Source organism: Crocuta crocuta, unplaced genomic scaffold (assembly GCF_008692635.1).
Source record: "Crocuta crocuta isolate KB4526 unplaced genomic scaffold, BGI_CrCroc_1.0 scaffold282, whole genome shotgun sequence".
Lineage (NCBI taxonomy): Eukaryota > Metazoa > Chordata > Mammalia > Carnivora > Hyaenidae > Crocuta > Crocuta crocuta.
In genome coordinates this window covers 6,679,968-6,697,640 of record NW_027529174.1, presented here as the reverse complement: position 1 = coordinate 6,697,640, position 17,673 = coordinate 6,679,968, and the positions used below count along the sequence as shown (strand labels likewise).

General features: G+C 38.7%; 1 protein-coding gene across 3 annotated transcripts in view; it reads right to left on the bottom strand.

The window, feature by feature from the left end:
- The window catches only part of TXK (TXK tyrosine kinase), a 61,218-nt gene that overhangs the window by 18,385 nt on the left and 25,160 nt on the right, over positions 1 to 17,673 (bottom strand). For all 3 annotated transcript variants that reach the window (XM_077757702.1, XM_077757701.1, XM_077757703.1), the window contains 3 exons: positions 12,202 to 12,256; positions 3,119 to 3,198; positions 1,834 to 1,961 (listed from right to left, as the gene is read on the bottom strand). In XM_077757702.1, coding sequence (XP_077613828.1) covers positions 1,834 to 1,961; positions 3,119 to 3,198; positions 12,202 to 12,256 — 263 coding nt within the window. The remainder of the gene's footprint in view (positions 1 to 1,833; positions 1,962 to 3,118; positions 3,199 to 12,201; positions 12,257 to 17,673) is intronic.

The following is a 17,673-nucleotide window of genomic DNA, read 5'->3' as shown; positions in this document are numbered from 1 at the left end:
GACAAAAAACTATTCAAGAAAAAAATAATAATAAAAAAATAAAAATGATCTGTTTGGTATTTTATACATTATAAGTATAATAATATTAATTGACAAGGAACCATCTTATAAAGATTAGGAGGAAGAACATTCCAGGCGGATGGAACAGCATGTGCAAAGGCTGGAAGACAGAAATGAACTTTCTGTAAATTCAATTTATGTACATTCATTTATGTGCATTCAAACAAAAATACCAAACCCTAAAGCAATCTCTACGGCAGAAAATAAAAGTTTCCCTTGCCTCAGTGTCATTCCCCAGAGGTGAGCATTAACTTTGTAATCTGTTATAATCTTGTTAGTTTAAAAATTATTACATAAAATTTAACAGAATTTTTCTAGGCACACAACATGTTTACACTTTTTTTTACAAAAGTGGGACTATATTCTCATAGACTGCTTTGCACTTTTTCTCTCTTTACTAAACAACTTATCACTAACATCTTCTCATGTCAGCACATCCTGATCTACCTTAGTATTTTTTTTTAACCTCACCACCTTAACCACTCTGTTGCTCAAATTTTTTCTTTGAAGGGAAGGGAAACAGGAGTATAAAGAAAAAAACCTCAGAACTGATCTCCTTATTCTAAGGGTTTCCATCTCTAGACACATATATGTCCTCCCTGGCCCCGCTCAGACTCACTGCTACTTCCTCTCTAACCAAACTCCCAGTGACCATCTAAAATATCTATGCAGACTCATCCCATAAGTGGATAAAATTTTCCTTGGATTTATTCTTGATAATTATTTATTTTTATTTATTTTTTTATGTTTATTTATTTTTGAGAGAGACAGTGTGAGCGGGGGAGGGGCAGATAGAGCGGGAGATACAGAATCTGAAGCAGGCTCCAGGCTCTGAGCTGGCTGTCAGCACAGAGCCCGACGCGGGGCTCAAACCCATGAACTGTGAGATCATGACCTGAGCCGAAGTCGGACACTTAACCAACTGAGCCACCCAGGCGCCCCACTCCTGATATTTTGAAATACTGTGATGGAAAAGTGGCCGCTTTCCAAAAGGGATTTTTTTTTTTTTATCAACACAACTTTTCATGAGAGAAATCTTTAAAAAGTATGTATGACAAGAAGTCAAAACAACATGAAAAATTACAGTGGGTTCCAAATTCTATAACGTTGAGGTACGAAGATTCCTCTACGAGTTCAAAGTGGTCCCGTACAGGTTGGGTGAAGGCTGAAGGCCAGAGCTGTGATTGTAATTGTGGTGGAGCTTTCTGGAATCCTGCATCTTTCCATAGATGATAAGTTTGCAAAAATAGCAACTATTGCAAACAACACCTAGGGAAGGGGGTTCAGTGATGCCTCTGCTTTATTTAAGGCAAGTTGTAACGGAAAGGCTGCATCCTATATAATTTTTTCTGTTCTCCAAATAAGAAAGAACAGAGAATGAGATATTTAAGAGTAATTTTCTATGCAACTGAAGTCGAGAGCAAATTTATGGGGGCAAAGAGAAGGAAGCATCATTTTTCAGGATATTTGAAATTCTATTACATTCAGCCATATGTAAATTTCAGGAACAAATGTACTGAAAATTAGATTGCCTTTTGTTTCTCTGCCACCTTTCATTTTTCTAACGTGGCAGAAATGTAAAACATCAACTTACCTCTTGTCCCCTGACTACAAAAACAAAGAAGCATCAGTGAGGAGAACTGTTCAGGACACAGGTTGTATTTCAGGCTCTTACAGGGGTATTTGCTCCTGTTAAGTGCCTGAGACCACAGATGCACTGCCTGCCTGGGGCCTGGCTCGCTGACTCTCCCAGCCTCGCTGCTCCTGACTTACCTGCTGCATTGTGTTGGTGATACCAGACCAACTCGGGAATTGATTGAAAGAGGTGTCTTTCAGCCACGTACCACTGTCCCAAGTCATTCTTTTTAATCTGATAATGTTTGATGGTAGCCTCCATATTTCTACAATCAATAAAATGTCAGTTAACAAACAAGCAAAAGATCGCTTTGGAACGAAGTCAGTTCATTAAGCAACAGGACTCCACCTCTAAAACTTTTATCCTATTAACACCATACACTGCAGAGAGGGTTAGACTCAACAGGGGCCTCGCTACCCCTGGGTAAATTCCATAGCTATCTTATTGGAGTTTTAGATTCGGACATAACTTCAGCCAAAGTCGTCTAGTTGACAACTCCAGTGTCCAAAAAAAAGGAGGGCCCACTAGGGACACTTATAAGTATTTGCTGAATATCAAGTATCAGTTCAATGAGTGAATAAATGCACTTTGAGGATGTAAGGAGATAGGAAACAAAGAAGGGAAGAAAGCCGATAGAGGCTGTATTGAGCAGGTTTGCTATGAGCTGCTAGGGCTCTGGGAAGCTATGAGAGACTGTGAAACACATCTGAGAATTGTCCCACTAAAGTGCAAAGCCGCTGAGGGGCTAATCTTCCGTTCCTCGCTGATAGAGTGTCACTCCTAGGATGCTAAGTCTCAGGCACTTCCAATCTACCCATGGGGACCATGAGTTCCCACCGCCAGAGAAAATCTTCAGGCAGAAAGGGAAGCTTGCTGAGTGCAGGGGAAGTCTCTACAGGTAAACGCCAAGGTACACCAATGTATAGGAGAAAAGCATCACCAGCGTCTGCTACAACTAAGCCAACTGCCTCACGGTTGAGAAAAGGAGATGGGAGAAGTCACATAACTTATCCAAAGTCACACACAGAGCTTGTTAGGGACGCAACTTGAATGTGATTAGTTATGCTAACTTCCAGGCCAGCAATCTTCTATGCTGAGATTTCACTTTCTCCATGTGACAGTGTCTCTGGAAGACAGACTGTTATCTCTAAAGTGAACAAAATCACAATCGCGTACCTTCCAGCTCTAGGGTGCCTAGGTGGCTCCGTTGGTTAAGCGTCTGACTCTTGATTTCGGCTCAGGTCATGATCTCAGAGTTCATGAGTTTGAGCCCCACATTGGGCTCTGTGCTATTAGTACAAAATTCTTGGAATTCTCTCTCTCCTTCTCTTTCTGCCCCTCCCCCTCATGCATATGCATGTGCTCTCCTCCCCCCTCTCAAAAATAAATAAATAAACATTTTTAAAAATCCCAATTGCTTACCTTCTGGCTCTTATAAACACAGAAATTGTGTAGGATCCCAAATGTCTTGAATCTCTGACAATAAATGCCCCTTCTTTAGACTGCAAAACAAGACATTGTGTGTGCTAGTTTATTCTTCATTAGGAAGAAAGACAAACCTACATCTCAGGAACAAAATCCAAACCATACTGACTTACTATAAGTGGATGAAATTGTTTTCACAAATGTATGCAATCTTATCTCCCTTAAGTCACACTTATAACATAATTTATAGAGTATGTAAATATATATAAGTCGCATCTATACAATTGGGCCAAGAATTTGTAATGTATGAGTATTTTTACAACTTTGTGCCTGATTTTTCTAAGAAAAATTCTGCATTTGACAACTACGTTCCTCACCATTTAGTTATTTTTTGTTATATTGGTCAAAATAATAGATAAAAATAGCTGATGAATAGGAAGCACTCGAAGACAGTTTGACAGGTTGTATTTTGGAAGAAAAGGAACAACACGGCCGGTGGGGTGAGGGAAGCAGGGAGAAAGACATCTGGAAAAGTAGGTGATGGGAAAAGTAAGCAGAATCCATGGTGGGGATGGAAGGAGAATAAGCTTTGAGGGAGTCTGGAGAGAAGATCGGGGAAACCACTGTAGTTGCTACCAGAAGACAAGAGAGACGAGAAGAGAGTCGGCAGGAGAGAAGAATATCGTAAGTTTGACGTTAGGTTATGAATTGGATTCCGACTGACAGCCATCCTCTGGAAAACTCCAATACAGCGCTGTAAATTGGTTTCAAATGACTTCGAATGTTGTACTGTTTGGTTTGGGCTGTTTGTTTGGTATCGTAAAAGTTTTCACCTTTACTGAGTGTTACACTTGCGGAGAGGGAAATATCTCAGAAGCCTGCAAAAGCCGTGAAAGTTTACACTTACGAAGTGTCAATAAGTTGCTTGAGAACTGCCCAAACCAAACACCATGGTGTGACCCTCAGGGTGAACACAATACATCAAGCAGAGTCTTCTCTTCCTTCTAGATGCTTACCAGGGAGCAAGCCTCATTTTCTGGTCATATGTTTAAACCAGAACTCTCGGGGCACCCGGGTGGCTCAGTCGGCTGAGTGTCTGAGTTCGGCCCAGGTCACAATCTCGTGGTTCACGAGTTCAAGCCCCCTGTTGGGCTCTGTGTTGACAGCTCAGAGCCTGGAGCCTGTTTCCCATGTCTCCTCCCCTCTCTCTGCCCCTCCCCAGTTCTCTCTCTCTCCCAAAAATAAAAACATTAAAAAATTTTTAAACCAAAAAATCTCATAACCATTTAAAAGAATAAATATCTAGAGGCACCTGGGTGGCTCAGTCAGTTAAGCATCTGACTTCAGCTCAAGTCATAATTTCATGGTTCGTGAGTTTGAGCCCCACATAAAGCTCTGTGCTGACAGCTCAGAGCCTGGAGCCTGCTTCACATTCTGTGTCTCCTTCTCTCTCTGCCCCCCATCCCCCTCTCACCCCTCTCACGCTCTGTCTCTCTCAAAAATAAGCATTTAAAAACTTTTTAAATAATAAAAATCTAGCTTTTATTGAAGTCCTACCATGTCCAAGGATTGTGTTACATAGCATAGGGGACAAAGATGTAAAAGACTAAGAGATAAAAAGCAAAGTTGTATGTACAGTATATATATGCATATATAACATGCATGTAATAAAGTTGTACATGTAGTGACCTCCTCTTCACAGTGGAAAGAGAACAAACAGCAGTCATGGCAACAAAGCAATAAAAGTAGAAATTAATAACAAGCTCCAAAGGAGACAGCTTCTACTAGGTAAAGTTCTCTTTGATATAACTCAAGGAAATCTAAATACAGCTAGAAAATAATAAGAAAACACTACATATCAGAACCTCTGCTATTCAATCCAAACAGTATTCAGTCTAATTATTTATATCAATAAATGAAGGAAATACAAAAATAAATGTATCCACCTCAAGAATTTAGGATAAGAACCAAGTAAAGAAAGAAATGAATAAAGACAAGAGCAGAAAAGAATAAATTCTAAAGGCAAAAGTATAATTAGAGATAGCAATTAAATTCAAAATCTGGTTATACGCGGAAAAACAATGAAATGCATAAATTGCTAACCCATGCAAACAATAAATAATGGGGAAAATCTATCAAAAAATAAGCCACAGGATCTAGAAAAAAAAGAACCATCTTGAACTTGAATGAAGTGAGTAATTAACTAGCAAAACATAAAATTCATCAAAATTGATTCCAGACTATCTACAAATGTTAATGGACCTCCTGAAAGTGAAAATGGATGAGGTTTTAGAAGAGCTGCAACATTAAAAACGCCACAGTGACAAATTGTAATGTTGCACGATCCCAGAGCATATGAAAAGAAGAAAGACTTCTCAATTTTGATACAAAATGGGTTTACAATCAACATCAACACAGCAAAGACTGTGCACAAAAGGGAAAATTACTAACAAGTATCACTCGGGTCCACACAAAGATCCTACCCAAATATTAACACACTGAGTCCAATAGCACAAGGGAACAATAACACACCATGTCTCAGAGGGATTACATACAGGAATGCAAAAAAACTTCAGTATTAGGGATTTTGTTCATATAATTCATCCTATTAATAGATCTGAGGAGAAAATCCCATGAACATCACCGTAGACGTTGAAAGGGCATTTGAAAAATACAATTTCTAGTATCAGCTTTCTTTAAACTCTTGGTAAAATAGTAATATATATGTACTTCCTGAACAAAATAGCCCTTATTTACCTTAGTCCCAAGTCCAGCATTAAGCTTCCTATGGAAATCATTCCAACTAAAATCAGGAAAAAGAAATGCCCACTGTCAGCACTGGTACTTAATGCTGTTCTGAGATAGCAGCTAATGCAACTAAATGAGAGGCAAAAACAAAACCAAACCAAACTAAAAAAGAAAGAAAGAAAGAAATACTGCATTAAATTGTAAAAGAGGGAGGGCACCTGCTTCGCTCATTTGGTTGAGCACCCGACTCTTGATTTCAGTTCAGGTCATGACCCAAAGGTCATGGGATCGAACCTTGTGTCAGCCTCCACAATGAGTGTGTAGCCTGCTTAAGCTCCCCTCTCTCTCCCTCTTCCCCTCGCCCCTGCTTGCTCACGCACACTCTCTCAAAAACAAAAATTGTTTTAATTAAAATAAATTGTGAAAGAGAATTTAAAATTATCACTGTTTGTTGTTGGTAAGATTCTCTACCCGAAATGCAGGAAAACCAACTAAAAATCTACTACAAATTTTTTTTTTAATTCACCAAAGTCATCAGTTACAAAATTAATTCACAGAACTCAAGAGTTTTCACAGGTAAAAAAAAATACACTCATTTACAGTAGCAACAATAACAAAAAAATACCTTAAAATAAACTTAAAAATAAATTTGCAAGAGCTATATGAAGAAAAATTTTAAGTGCTCCTAAAGAATACAAAGATGTTTCCTCCTCTCATTAGGTTTTCAATCCATCCAAGATTTATTTTTGCTTGAAGTAGGGACCTAATTTTAATGTTTTCTAGATGAATAATTAATATACGGGTCCCAGAACAAATCAGTCCCCGAACCACACAGATTTGTAATGCCCAAACAATTTTCCCCAGATTGCTCTGTAAATTTAAGGCATCAGTAGGAAGCTTTTTTAAACTAGGCAAAGTAATTATGAAGTTCATACATATAAAACGTATCTTCAGAATATTTCTGACAAAGAATAATGAGGGAGGTGAGCCACACCAAAGAAAGCCTCAGTATTTAAAACAGATAAAGGCATCACATAAATTGACAAGTGGGTCAACAAAAGCAAGTAGTAAGTCCAGACGTAGTGCAACATAGGAGTTGTGTTTAGGATGAGAGTGGCATCTCAAATCAATGCAGAAAAGGTAAACACTTGCTAACCATCCAGAAAAACAATAAAATCAGATCATAACTTATTCTATGTCAGAAATAATTATAAATCAATCAGACATGCATACATTAAAAATAAAACCACTAAGATAATCAAGAAATATGGGAATTTTTTTTTTAATAAAAGCTTGGAGGGGGTAAGATGATTCTAACCTGACACAAAATTTCTAGCTTTACAAAAATTTGTCTGATATATTGAAACACATAAAATTCAAAAACTATTCATGGCAAAAGATAATATTACAACAGAAAAACTGGGAAAAGTGTTGCCATACATCATAAAGAGCTAATTTCCTTAATACAGCTACAGAGGTCCTACAAATTGTGAAGAAAGCATTTTTTTAAAAAGCCAACTGAAAATTTTGCAAATGATACAAACAGAAATGGAGAGACAAAATGTATAAAATTTCATATATACGGAGATGCTTAGCATTCCTAGGGTAAGAGAAATGTAGCTGAGGGGCACCTGGGTGGCTTGGTCAGGTAAGTGCCCGACTTTGGCCCAGGTCATGATCTCACAGTTCATGGGTTTGAGCCCCGTGTAGGACTCTGTGCTGACAGCTCAGAGCCCGCAGCCTGCTTCAGACTCTGTGTCTATCTCTCTGCCCTTCCCCCGCTCATGCTCGCTCTCTCTCTCAAAAGTAAATAGACATTAAAAAATTTTTAATACAAATAATTTTAAAAAGAGAAAAATATAGTGGAAACCTACATGGAAATGAGATGTCAGAGAACAAAGATCCATATGTTTCACTAAACACTTGCTGGAAAGGTTGTGGGGGAAATAAGCACCATTTACTGAAATTAGAAATGTACATTCCCTTTGACCCAGAATTTCTACCTTGGGGGATTTATCCTGCATAAATGCTCATAAAAGTTGTATACTACTTAGATTTTAATTAAATTTCTTAAATAAATTGTGATACGTCCAAAGTAAGAAATACTATGCAGGTGTAGAATGCATGAGGACACGTGAAAGATTCCTTCCCAATGTATATTGTTAAATGAGACAAGTAATGTACACAAGAGTATATATGTTACTATTTGTGTAAAAATAATGCTATAAGAAAGTATATTTCTGTTTGTGTATGTATTAAGTATTTCTGAAAAAGCACAAAATAAACTAAGAATAGAAGTTTGTCTTTGGAGAAGAGGATTGGTGACCTGGGGACAAGGATGGAAGAAAACTTCAGAATCCTTTGACTTTTAAACCATATGAACATACTGTCTGTTGAAATATGACACAGATAAAATGATAAAGTATTTCTATAAAAGTATATGCAATACATTTGAAAATAAATATAAAATAGGCAATTCTTCACATAAATATAAATTATCAAACATCCCAAGAAAGAAAGGAAATTAAATCAGTAATCAAATATCTGATAAAGCAGCCTGTCCAAACTATTTTATAAGAGATACGCGCAACTTCAAGAACAAGTAACTTGTATTCAATATCAACTATTTTAAAGACTGGAAAAAGAGACAAAACCTAATGTCCTAATTCATTTTATGATGGTAGTATAGCCTTTATACTAAAACTAGACAAAGAGACTGGGAAATTAGAAGTCATCCCTCATGACCTTGTAACATGAGACCACTTAATTAGACTACATGCTTGTGTATTACCATATATGGGAGACAAAGAAGTAAAAAAATACATTAAGAAACTATGCCACGTGGCTTTCGGGGCTCAGTTCTTTGGCTACAAACCCAACTGAGCAGTGCCAGCAAAAATAAAGTTACTTCCTGGAAAGAAAAGCCTCGGTGTCACCACCGAGAATCCTGCTACATGTATATTTTTTAAATGCCTCGTGACCAGGGCACCTGGGTGGCTCAATCAAGCATATAACTCTAGGTTTCATGACTTTGAGCTCCATGTTATGCCATGCGTTGACGGTGCAGAGCCTACTTGGGATTCTCTCTCTCTCCCTCTGTTTCTGCCCCTCCCGTGCTCACACCATCTCTGTCTCTCTCAAAATAAATAAATAAACTTAAAAAAAAATTTAAATGCCTCATGACCATTAGGATTTAATCCAGATACATTAAAAAACAAATATAAAATATATAAATTATAAAAATAGTTTAAGATCTACGGAAAAATATGTATATATTTTCAAATATCCACACACATAACACACATACACACGCATTTTAGATTAAGACCTAAGTATGCAAAGCAAATCTTTAAAGCATTTAAAAAATATATATAAATTCCCTTTTTTACTTCAGGAGAGAAAAGAATTTATCGTACCAAAAAAAGAAACAAGGAGAGAGATCATAAAAATGGAAAAAATTGACATTAACACATTTTAACACGTAAAATAAGAAAAGAACATGAAAAAAGTTTTAAGCCAGAAATTAGAAGAATATAGTGGTAACATAAAAGACTGTTTTCAGAATATACTTTTAAATACATATTAACCAGTTGAAAAAGCAAACAACACTGTAATATAGAAAAATGAGCAATGGATATTAGCAGCCATGTAACAGCAGAGGATGCCCAACACACACATGAAAATCATTCAATGGAACTGTTTATCAAGGAAATGCACATTTTAAAATATACATACAGGGGACGCCTGGCTACCTCAGTCAATTAAGTACCTAACTTCAGCTTGGGTCATGATCGCACAGCTCATGAGTTCGAGCCCCACGTCAGGGTCTGTGTCAGATTCTGTGTCTCCCTCTCTCTCTCTGCCCCTCTCCCACTCGCACTCTGTCTCCCTCTCTCAAAAATAAACGTTAAAAAATTTTTAATTAGGGGCGCCTGGGTGGCTTAGTCGGTTAAGCGTCCGACTTTCGCTTAGGTCATGATCTCGCGGTTCGTGGGTCCGAGCCCCGCATGGGGCTCTGTGCTGACTGCCAGCTCAGAGCCTGGAGCCTGTTTCAGTCTGTGACTCCCTCTCTCTCTGACCCTCCCCTGCTCACGCTGTCTCTCTCTCTCTCCTAGAAATAAATAAAACATTTTAAAAAAATTTAAAAAATACATTAAAAAAATTTTTAATTAAAAAAATATATGTGTATATATATACAATTTCTCAATGAATTGGACAAAAGTATGAAGCTACTAACTGTTGGCAAGAATGTAGGGAGCCAGTTTCTCATTTGTTGTTAGAGTATAACAACTTAGGACAAGTGCTTTGAATCATGATTTCAAAATATCTTGTAATGATAAATCCGCACATAGACTCTGACCAGATCATTTCTGGGTATAAGGAGAGAAACACTTGCCCTTGGGTACAAGATGATCTGCACAAGAAAGTTCTTAACAGTGCTGTTCATAATGCTAAGAAGTTAGAAACAATTTGAATGTTTTTTTAATACGTTTTGGTATACTCATAATGAAGTAGTATACAGCAGTTAAAGGACTGTGTTTGATCGTTATGTACCCATGTGAAAAAAAAACAGAAATACAATGTTTCATTAAAAATTGGGGCGCCTCAGGGTGCCTGGGTGGCTTAGTCAGTTAAGCGTCCGACTTCAGCTCGGGTCATGACCACACGGTTTGTGGATTCGAGCCCTGTGACAGGCTTTGTGCTGACAGCTAGCTCAGAGCCTGGAGCCTACTTCTGATTCTGTATCTCCCTCTCTCTCTGACCCTCCCCTGCTCACACTGACTCTCTCTCTCTCTCTCTCTCAGAAATAAAACATTAAAAAAATTTTATAAAAAAAATTGGGGCACCTGGGTAGATCAGTCAGTTAACCATCCGATTTCAGCTCAGGTCATGATCTCACAGTTTGTGTGTTCAAGCCCCGTATCTGGCTCTGTGCTGACAGCTCAGAGCCTGGAGCCTATTTCAGATTATGTGTCTTCCTCTCTCTCTTCCTTCCCCTGCTCATGCTCTCCGTCTCTCAAAAATAAATAAACGTTAAAAATTTTTTTAAAAATCAACATACATATGATCTCCCTTATGTCAAATGTTAAAACACATAAAATAACACTACAGGTTGTTTATGCACATATATATGATAAAAATATAAGCACATGGACACAATGGGAACGCACCCTTCTACTGGAGAGCGGGCAGGGATGAAACAGATGAGGGAAGGGATGGGTTTCAGTTGTATCTGCAGTGTTTTATTTTGTTAAAGAAAGTTATGGNCTGTGCAATTAGCTGTTCTAGTCTTTGTAGGGAGACTCTGGCTCTGCTGTGACTTCCTCTCAGCTGCAGAAGCTCTCAGTCTGACCCTGCCCAGCCCCTGTGATCTTACGACCATATGACCTGCGACTAACTTACTTGCTATGGACCTGCTAGAGACCTTGGCTGCTCCAGTTCTGCCTACTGACATCACTTTACAGAAGTCCACCTGCCGCCACCATGCCAGAAGAGCACTGCACTTGCCGCCACGCCCCCTTTCCTCCTAGCCATGGAAGCCAGGCCTGACCTCCAACCTCCAATCACTGCCCGAGACTGAGTCTGTGTCCTCAAACTCTGTCTATCCCCCTGCTAGGAACTGGACCTTTGCTGTGTCCTGAGCCATTCCTGGCATTGACTTTTTAATTACAGAACTGATTCTTTCTCACTCATATTTCTAGATTTCCTCAACATCCGACAGCGGTACAAAATGACACACACACCTCTTCCCTAGTTTCTAGGTTTGACTCTACATTTGCCCACAGTTCATACTTACCGTCCTTTGGAAACTGCGTGCACTTTTGTTTTGTTTTGACCTAAAAGAGCAGTTTTGATCTGAGTTTGATATTTTGCACCCCCCAATCTTCCTTTTGTTCCCAAAGAACAAAGAAAAAGCAGCACTGTGTATTTTTCAATATTTGTGTTTTTAAGAAGCCTTAGCTAAGCTTATGAAGACAGAGTGTCTATTTTGCTGCCTGAGACACAAAGGCATATAGGCAATTCAAATATAGACTCTTCTGGCAGAATGCACGTGGGAGCGAATGAGCAGTTTCAGTATGGTGGAGTTGAAATCATTTAAGGAACAAAATATTACCAAAATGACAATGAAGGTCCATGAAAAACATGATCTGATACAAATACATCTGCTTTACAGCTTATCAGAAAATGTGCAGTAGAGCTAAAGTTGTAGTAATTTTAGAACGGTAAAGAACAGGAAGAAAAAACTTTCTAGTTGGGTCACATCTTCATCATGCACATCTCTCCAAAATTCTGAAAATATTCACAAGTTATTCATAAATAAACTGAGTTACCTCTTGTCTCAAAATGCGTTCTGCCTGATTTCTGGTAATGTTTCTATGATACCACCTGTAAAGGCAATAAAAACACTTTAAAAATGTTATATTCCATTTTTTCATTACTGAAGAAAAATCCCTTCGTTTCCTTCATTACTAAAAACTTTACTCCAGAACTAATCTTAGGGAGTTGAGTGCTTTTTTTCATTCCAATAAACAACAACATGCTATTATGTGTCATTGATTTAGGGTAATACAGTTCTATTAATTGTAAGCCAAAATCTAATTTATTCTATCATATCTTAATTCCACTTTCTGACACATAGTATATGATTTTGAGTGATTTAATCTCCTGAAAATTTCCATGAAAGGTATATGGTTAAGAAGGTATCATCTTCAATAAACATTTACTGAGCATTGGTAGACAAACTAAAAAATACCCATTTCTTTTTTCGTTCTTGGGAACTTCTATTTGCGTGCTTTTATATATGCTGTGTTACCTTTCCTAGATTAAAACTCACTCTGACCCAACTGATCCCCCCTGCTAAGTATGTTAGCTTGTAGTGAAGTTAGTGGTTTAATAACATAAATGGAACAACTAAGTATGTTGCTCTGTTCCACACACTGTCTTGTTCGCCCCCCCACCCCCCATACTAAGGTTCGGCCACACTGGGATTCTCACTTTCCTCAAATCCACCAAGCCCCTTTCTGCCTCCTGTCTTGCTATTTCCTCTGTATGAGACACTATCATTAAATGTATAAGAACTACTCGTAGGAAATATAGTTAAGAAAGAGTATAATTGAAACCTATAGTTTGGTATGACATGACCTAGTCGGTAAGCAAATGTTGTACAGGAAAGAGAGAGGAAATGGTAGAAAAAGTGAGAGAGGGGAAAAATGGAAAAGCTTTCATTTAAAATAAGGTTTTTAAAAAGGAGTTAATGTAATATTACCAGAAATGCTATTTTTGTGGACAGCGGAAGGAAGAATGCATACGTAACCATGCACTGAGTCACAGGGGTGGGGGGCGGGGGGGGAGGCCAAATGGTGGCCACATGAAACTGCTATGTCTGACTTTGAGGATGGAGCCCATCATATCATGGGGACTTCCCCTAACCTGCAGTAGTAAAAAGCTACCAATAAATTGGAATGGTCAGGCATAAAACATACTAAGGGCCTCACATTGAAAATGAACTTTAAAAAAGATGAAGCATAGAGAAGGGAGAATGATAATAGGTGATTGTAGACAAAGTAATTGGACTACTTATCACCAGTGGGAACAAGAGTTAACTGTGATGTGACACTGTGAATATCATACAGTACTTTTTAATGAATTCAGTATTTTTTAAGGAATTTCAGGATGAGTCTGAGACCTCTTTGTGTAGAAAGAAGAAATTTTCTCAAGATGAATGAGACAGAGTTAAAGACCCAGGGGATGAGTTTAAAGGTGCCCCCACTGACTAATTTGTGAAATTTGGGGCTAAAAGGAAAACAATGATTATCACTCACTAAAATACATTGAGGCTATGAAAAGCCAAGACTTCATAATGATACTCACAAAGGGAAAAGTTTATATAAATTGTTTTTTTCTAAATGTTGCTCACTTGCTAACACATTGGTGTTAATTTTGTTGTTTCATACTTATTTGTTATAGTGATACATGTAAGTGAATATAGTAATTTTGCTTAAATATAAATTAAAAATTCATCCATGTGTGGATGTCATTAGAATGACTTCAAAGAGGGGCACCTGGGTGGCTCAGTTAGTCAAGCGTCTGACTTCAGCTCAGGTCATGACCTTGTGGTTCATGAGTTCAAGCCCTGCATCAGGCTCTGCTGACAGCTGGGTGCCTGGAGCCTGTGTCTCCCTCTCTCTCTGCCCCTCCCCTACTTGCGCAATGTCTCTCTCTCTCTCAGTAATAAAATAAAACGTTAAACAAATTTTAATTTAAAAAAGAATGACTTCAAAGTAGTAACAGAAGAGCCAGATAGAAGTATATGATGAATTTAAGATCCTTTAAAACAATGCAGAATTTTATCAGTCAGAAAAGAGATTAGATGGATGAGACATAGAAGAGGTGGGGACACGGTATTTCAGAATTTCATCTGGTTGAATCAGACATTGAAAGAAGAGTTCTGTGGGGTGTTTTAATAGGTAAGGCTGCAACTCTTATATCTAGACAACGCTGATTGTAAAACTCAACCTGAATGATGTGGACAGCGGGCTTGGGGTAGAGCTTTTACCAACATACAAAAAACATCCAAAAATAAAAAAAGAAAAGCCATCCAGCATGTCCTACTGTTGCTGAGTACAAACATCTCATATACACATAAGCTTCAGGTATCCCGTTCCAATCTCTGAATCAACAAATAACAATGTTGTGGTCTTGAGTTTCCAACCTAAAAACCCTATTAGACCTAAGAAGGCAAATCTGCTTCTCTTAGTGATTTTCTAGCCCTGAGAAGATTAAGCATTCCGTAGAAAGATAATGAAATAAATCAGACTTATACTTCTGTAAAATTCAGAATAAGCAATATGCTTGATATTTATTTATTTTAATTTTAAAAATTTGTAATGTTTTATTTACTTTTGAGAGAGAGAGAGAGAGAGAGAGAGAGGCAGTGTGAGCAGGGGACAGTCAGAGAGAGAGGGAGACACAGAATTCAAAACAGGCTCCAGGCTCTGAGCTGGCTGTCAGCACAGAGCTCGACGCGGGGCTCGAACTCACAAACCGTGAGATCATGACCTGAGCCGAAGTTGGACTCTTAACCAACAGAGCCATCCAGGTGCCCCACAATATGCTTGATTTTTAAAGATTCTACCATTTTAAGGGGTGCCTGGGTGGTTAAGTCAGTTAAGCATCTGACTCTTGATTTCAGCTCAGGTCATGATCTCATGGTTCATGAGTACGAGCCCCATGTTGTCGGGCTCTGCACCGATAGCCCAGAGCCTGCTTGGGAATCTCTCTCTCCCTCTCTCTCTGCCCCTCCTCTGATCACATGCAGATGCCCACATGCACGCGCACTCTCCCTCTCTCTCAAAGCAAATAAATAATCATTAAAAAATTTAAAATAGCTATAATTTTAAGTGAATCTCACATAGTAGGTTTTTGCCTCTGGTTTCAAATGCATAATTAATTTTTAACTTACAATTTGAAATTTACGCAAACTTGACTTTTTAAAATGATGTCTGTACGGTTAACAGAACTTGGCTTACCACATTTAAGTTTAATTTCTTAGACTTCAGGGTCATATGTGGACTTACAAAGGGCTACTAAAAATTGCAAATTTGCCCTGTCAGGCATGTACAATGTTTAAACAGAAAATTGAATTTATTCAGTCTAGTAATGCAAGCGAAATGTTTCAGGAAATTTCATTAACTGAGCTTATAAAAGAGCTGCTTGTTTAAGGACACTGTGTGTCGAGTTTGAATTACTGCTTTAGATCTGTAAACAATATATCAAGATTTGCAAGTTAAATTTGAAGGCTTACTGAAAACCAGGTTTTCACATTGTAATGTTGATAGTTTGGGTATTAAGTTAAAACCAAAGCAGCCATAAATATTTCAGAGTATAAAGATTCCCGAGACGTCAAAGGCCCACACAAACAGAAGCATTCCTTCCCCCCTCCAGCCCTGAGGACTTCCTACTACCTTTAGACCTCAAGTCACTTCCTTATGAGGTCTTCCCAACCCCACGCTCTCATCTAAATTATATCCCCTTTACCACTGATTTGTCCCAGTGTCCATACTGTTCCTTCCAAAGGCCAAAATGTGAAATTTTATACTTATTTGTGAATCTGAGGTTGGGTCATGTCTACTCCCCCCCATAAAACTGTAGGTTCTGTGAACAGGGACTGCTTCTACGCCTTCCATGTTGTATCTCCAGGGCCTAGAGCAGCTAACGTCTGGTACATCAGAAGTGTACAGTCAGTAAAGATTGAATAGGGTGAAGTGACTCAGTGCCTAAAGTAACGATGAAATGTAGTACATCTCTGAGAGCAGGCAACCTAAATTTCTCTTCCTGTTAGCTTCAGAGTTCTAGAATGTATCAAGTATTTACTATGTCCTATATGAGATAGGTATTATGGTTCTCAGTTTTCATAGCATGTAGAGGTTTACAGACATTCGGTAACTTTGCCCAGAGGCCAAGCATTAGTCAGAGGTGCTGTCGGGATTTGAACCCAGATTTCTCCAGTTTCCTTAATTTTTTAAAGATTTATTCATTTTTGAGAGATAGAGAGCAGGGTGGGCAGGGACAGAGAGAGAGAGGGAGACACAGAATCTGAAGCAAGCTCCAGGCTCTGAGCTGTCAGCACAGAGCCCAGCCTAATGCCAGCCTCGAACCTACAAACTGGGAGATCATGACCTGAGCTGAAGCTGGACACTCAACAGACTGGGCCTCCCAGGTGCCCCATAGATTTCTCCAGTTTCAAAGCCCACAGCACACTATTTCCAACTAAAGCAGTAATCTCTACACAGTTATTAGAACAGTGCTTGGCATTTAGTAAGTGGTTGATATATTTTAATGATTTATATTGATAATTACTATATCTATATTTTAATAAACTCCTTTAAAAAGAAGCAGGAATAATTAATTTTCTCACAATTGGAGTAATTAAAGAACATGACTTTTAAAGACATATAAATCAAAGCCAAGAAAATGAGATGACTATTGTAAGTTCAGAGCAGTTTAATTCAAATTACCCAATATCTACAGTATAAATAAGCTACAGGCTCCAAACCTTGGCTAAACGAGGGAAGTAGCAAGCAAATTCGTCAATCATGAAAGGAGGGAAAGACACATTGTTGGTTAGTGAGTGTCCATTCACTAACTACCAGGCACTGTGTTAGGTACCTTCACATATAACTCCTTTAATCTCCTGGAAGTTCTGAACTGGGTTTACGGTATAGAAGGAAAATCTTCTTTTTCTAATTTTTCTTAATAGGACATTTTCGAAAAGAACTTCCCCTGACCTGGCATTCCAGGAGACTACTGTGTTGGGCAGCTCCCACTAGGGGCAGTGGTGAGCCCCCTGAGGGGTAGGCTGGACCGATGGTAGCTTATAGTGGAATTGTGTTCTTAGGACAGGGTGTTCAGCCACCTGAGGGCTTTATCCTATCGAGTGGAGACTCGAATTTCCCGGTAGAGCTAAATGACTTGGGTCAAGAGAGGGGGCATGACAAGCTGAGTGAAGGAAGGAGAAGAGAGATCTGTGATGGCAGTAAGGAGGGTGACTTGGGAGAGAGAATACAAGTAGCTAATGGAGAAGCCTGGTAAAGTCACGTGGATGAGTCATGTGTCCTGTGGTCATCCCTTTCTCCCCTCTAATGAAGTCTACATTATTCACCAATGCTTTTAGAACTGGATCTGCTTGGGGTGCCTGGGTGGCTCAGTTGGTTAAGCGTCCGATTTTGGCTCAGGTCATGATCTCACGGTTCGTGGGTTCGAGTCCCCCGACAGGCTCTGTGCTGACAGCTAGCTTGGAGCCT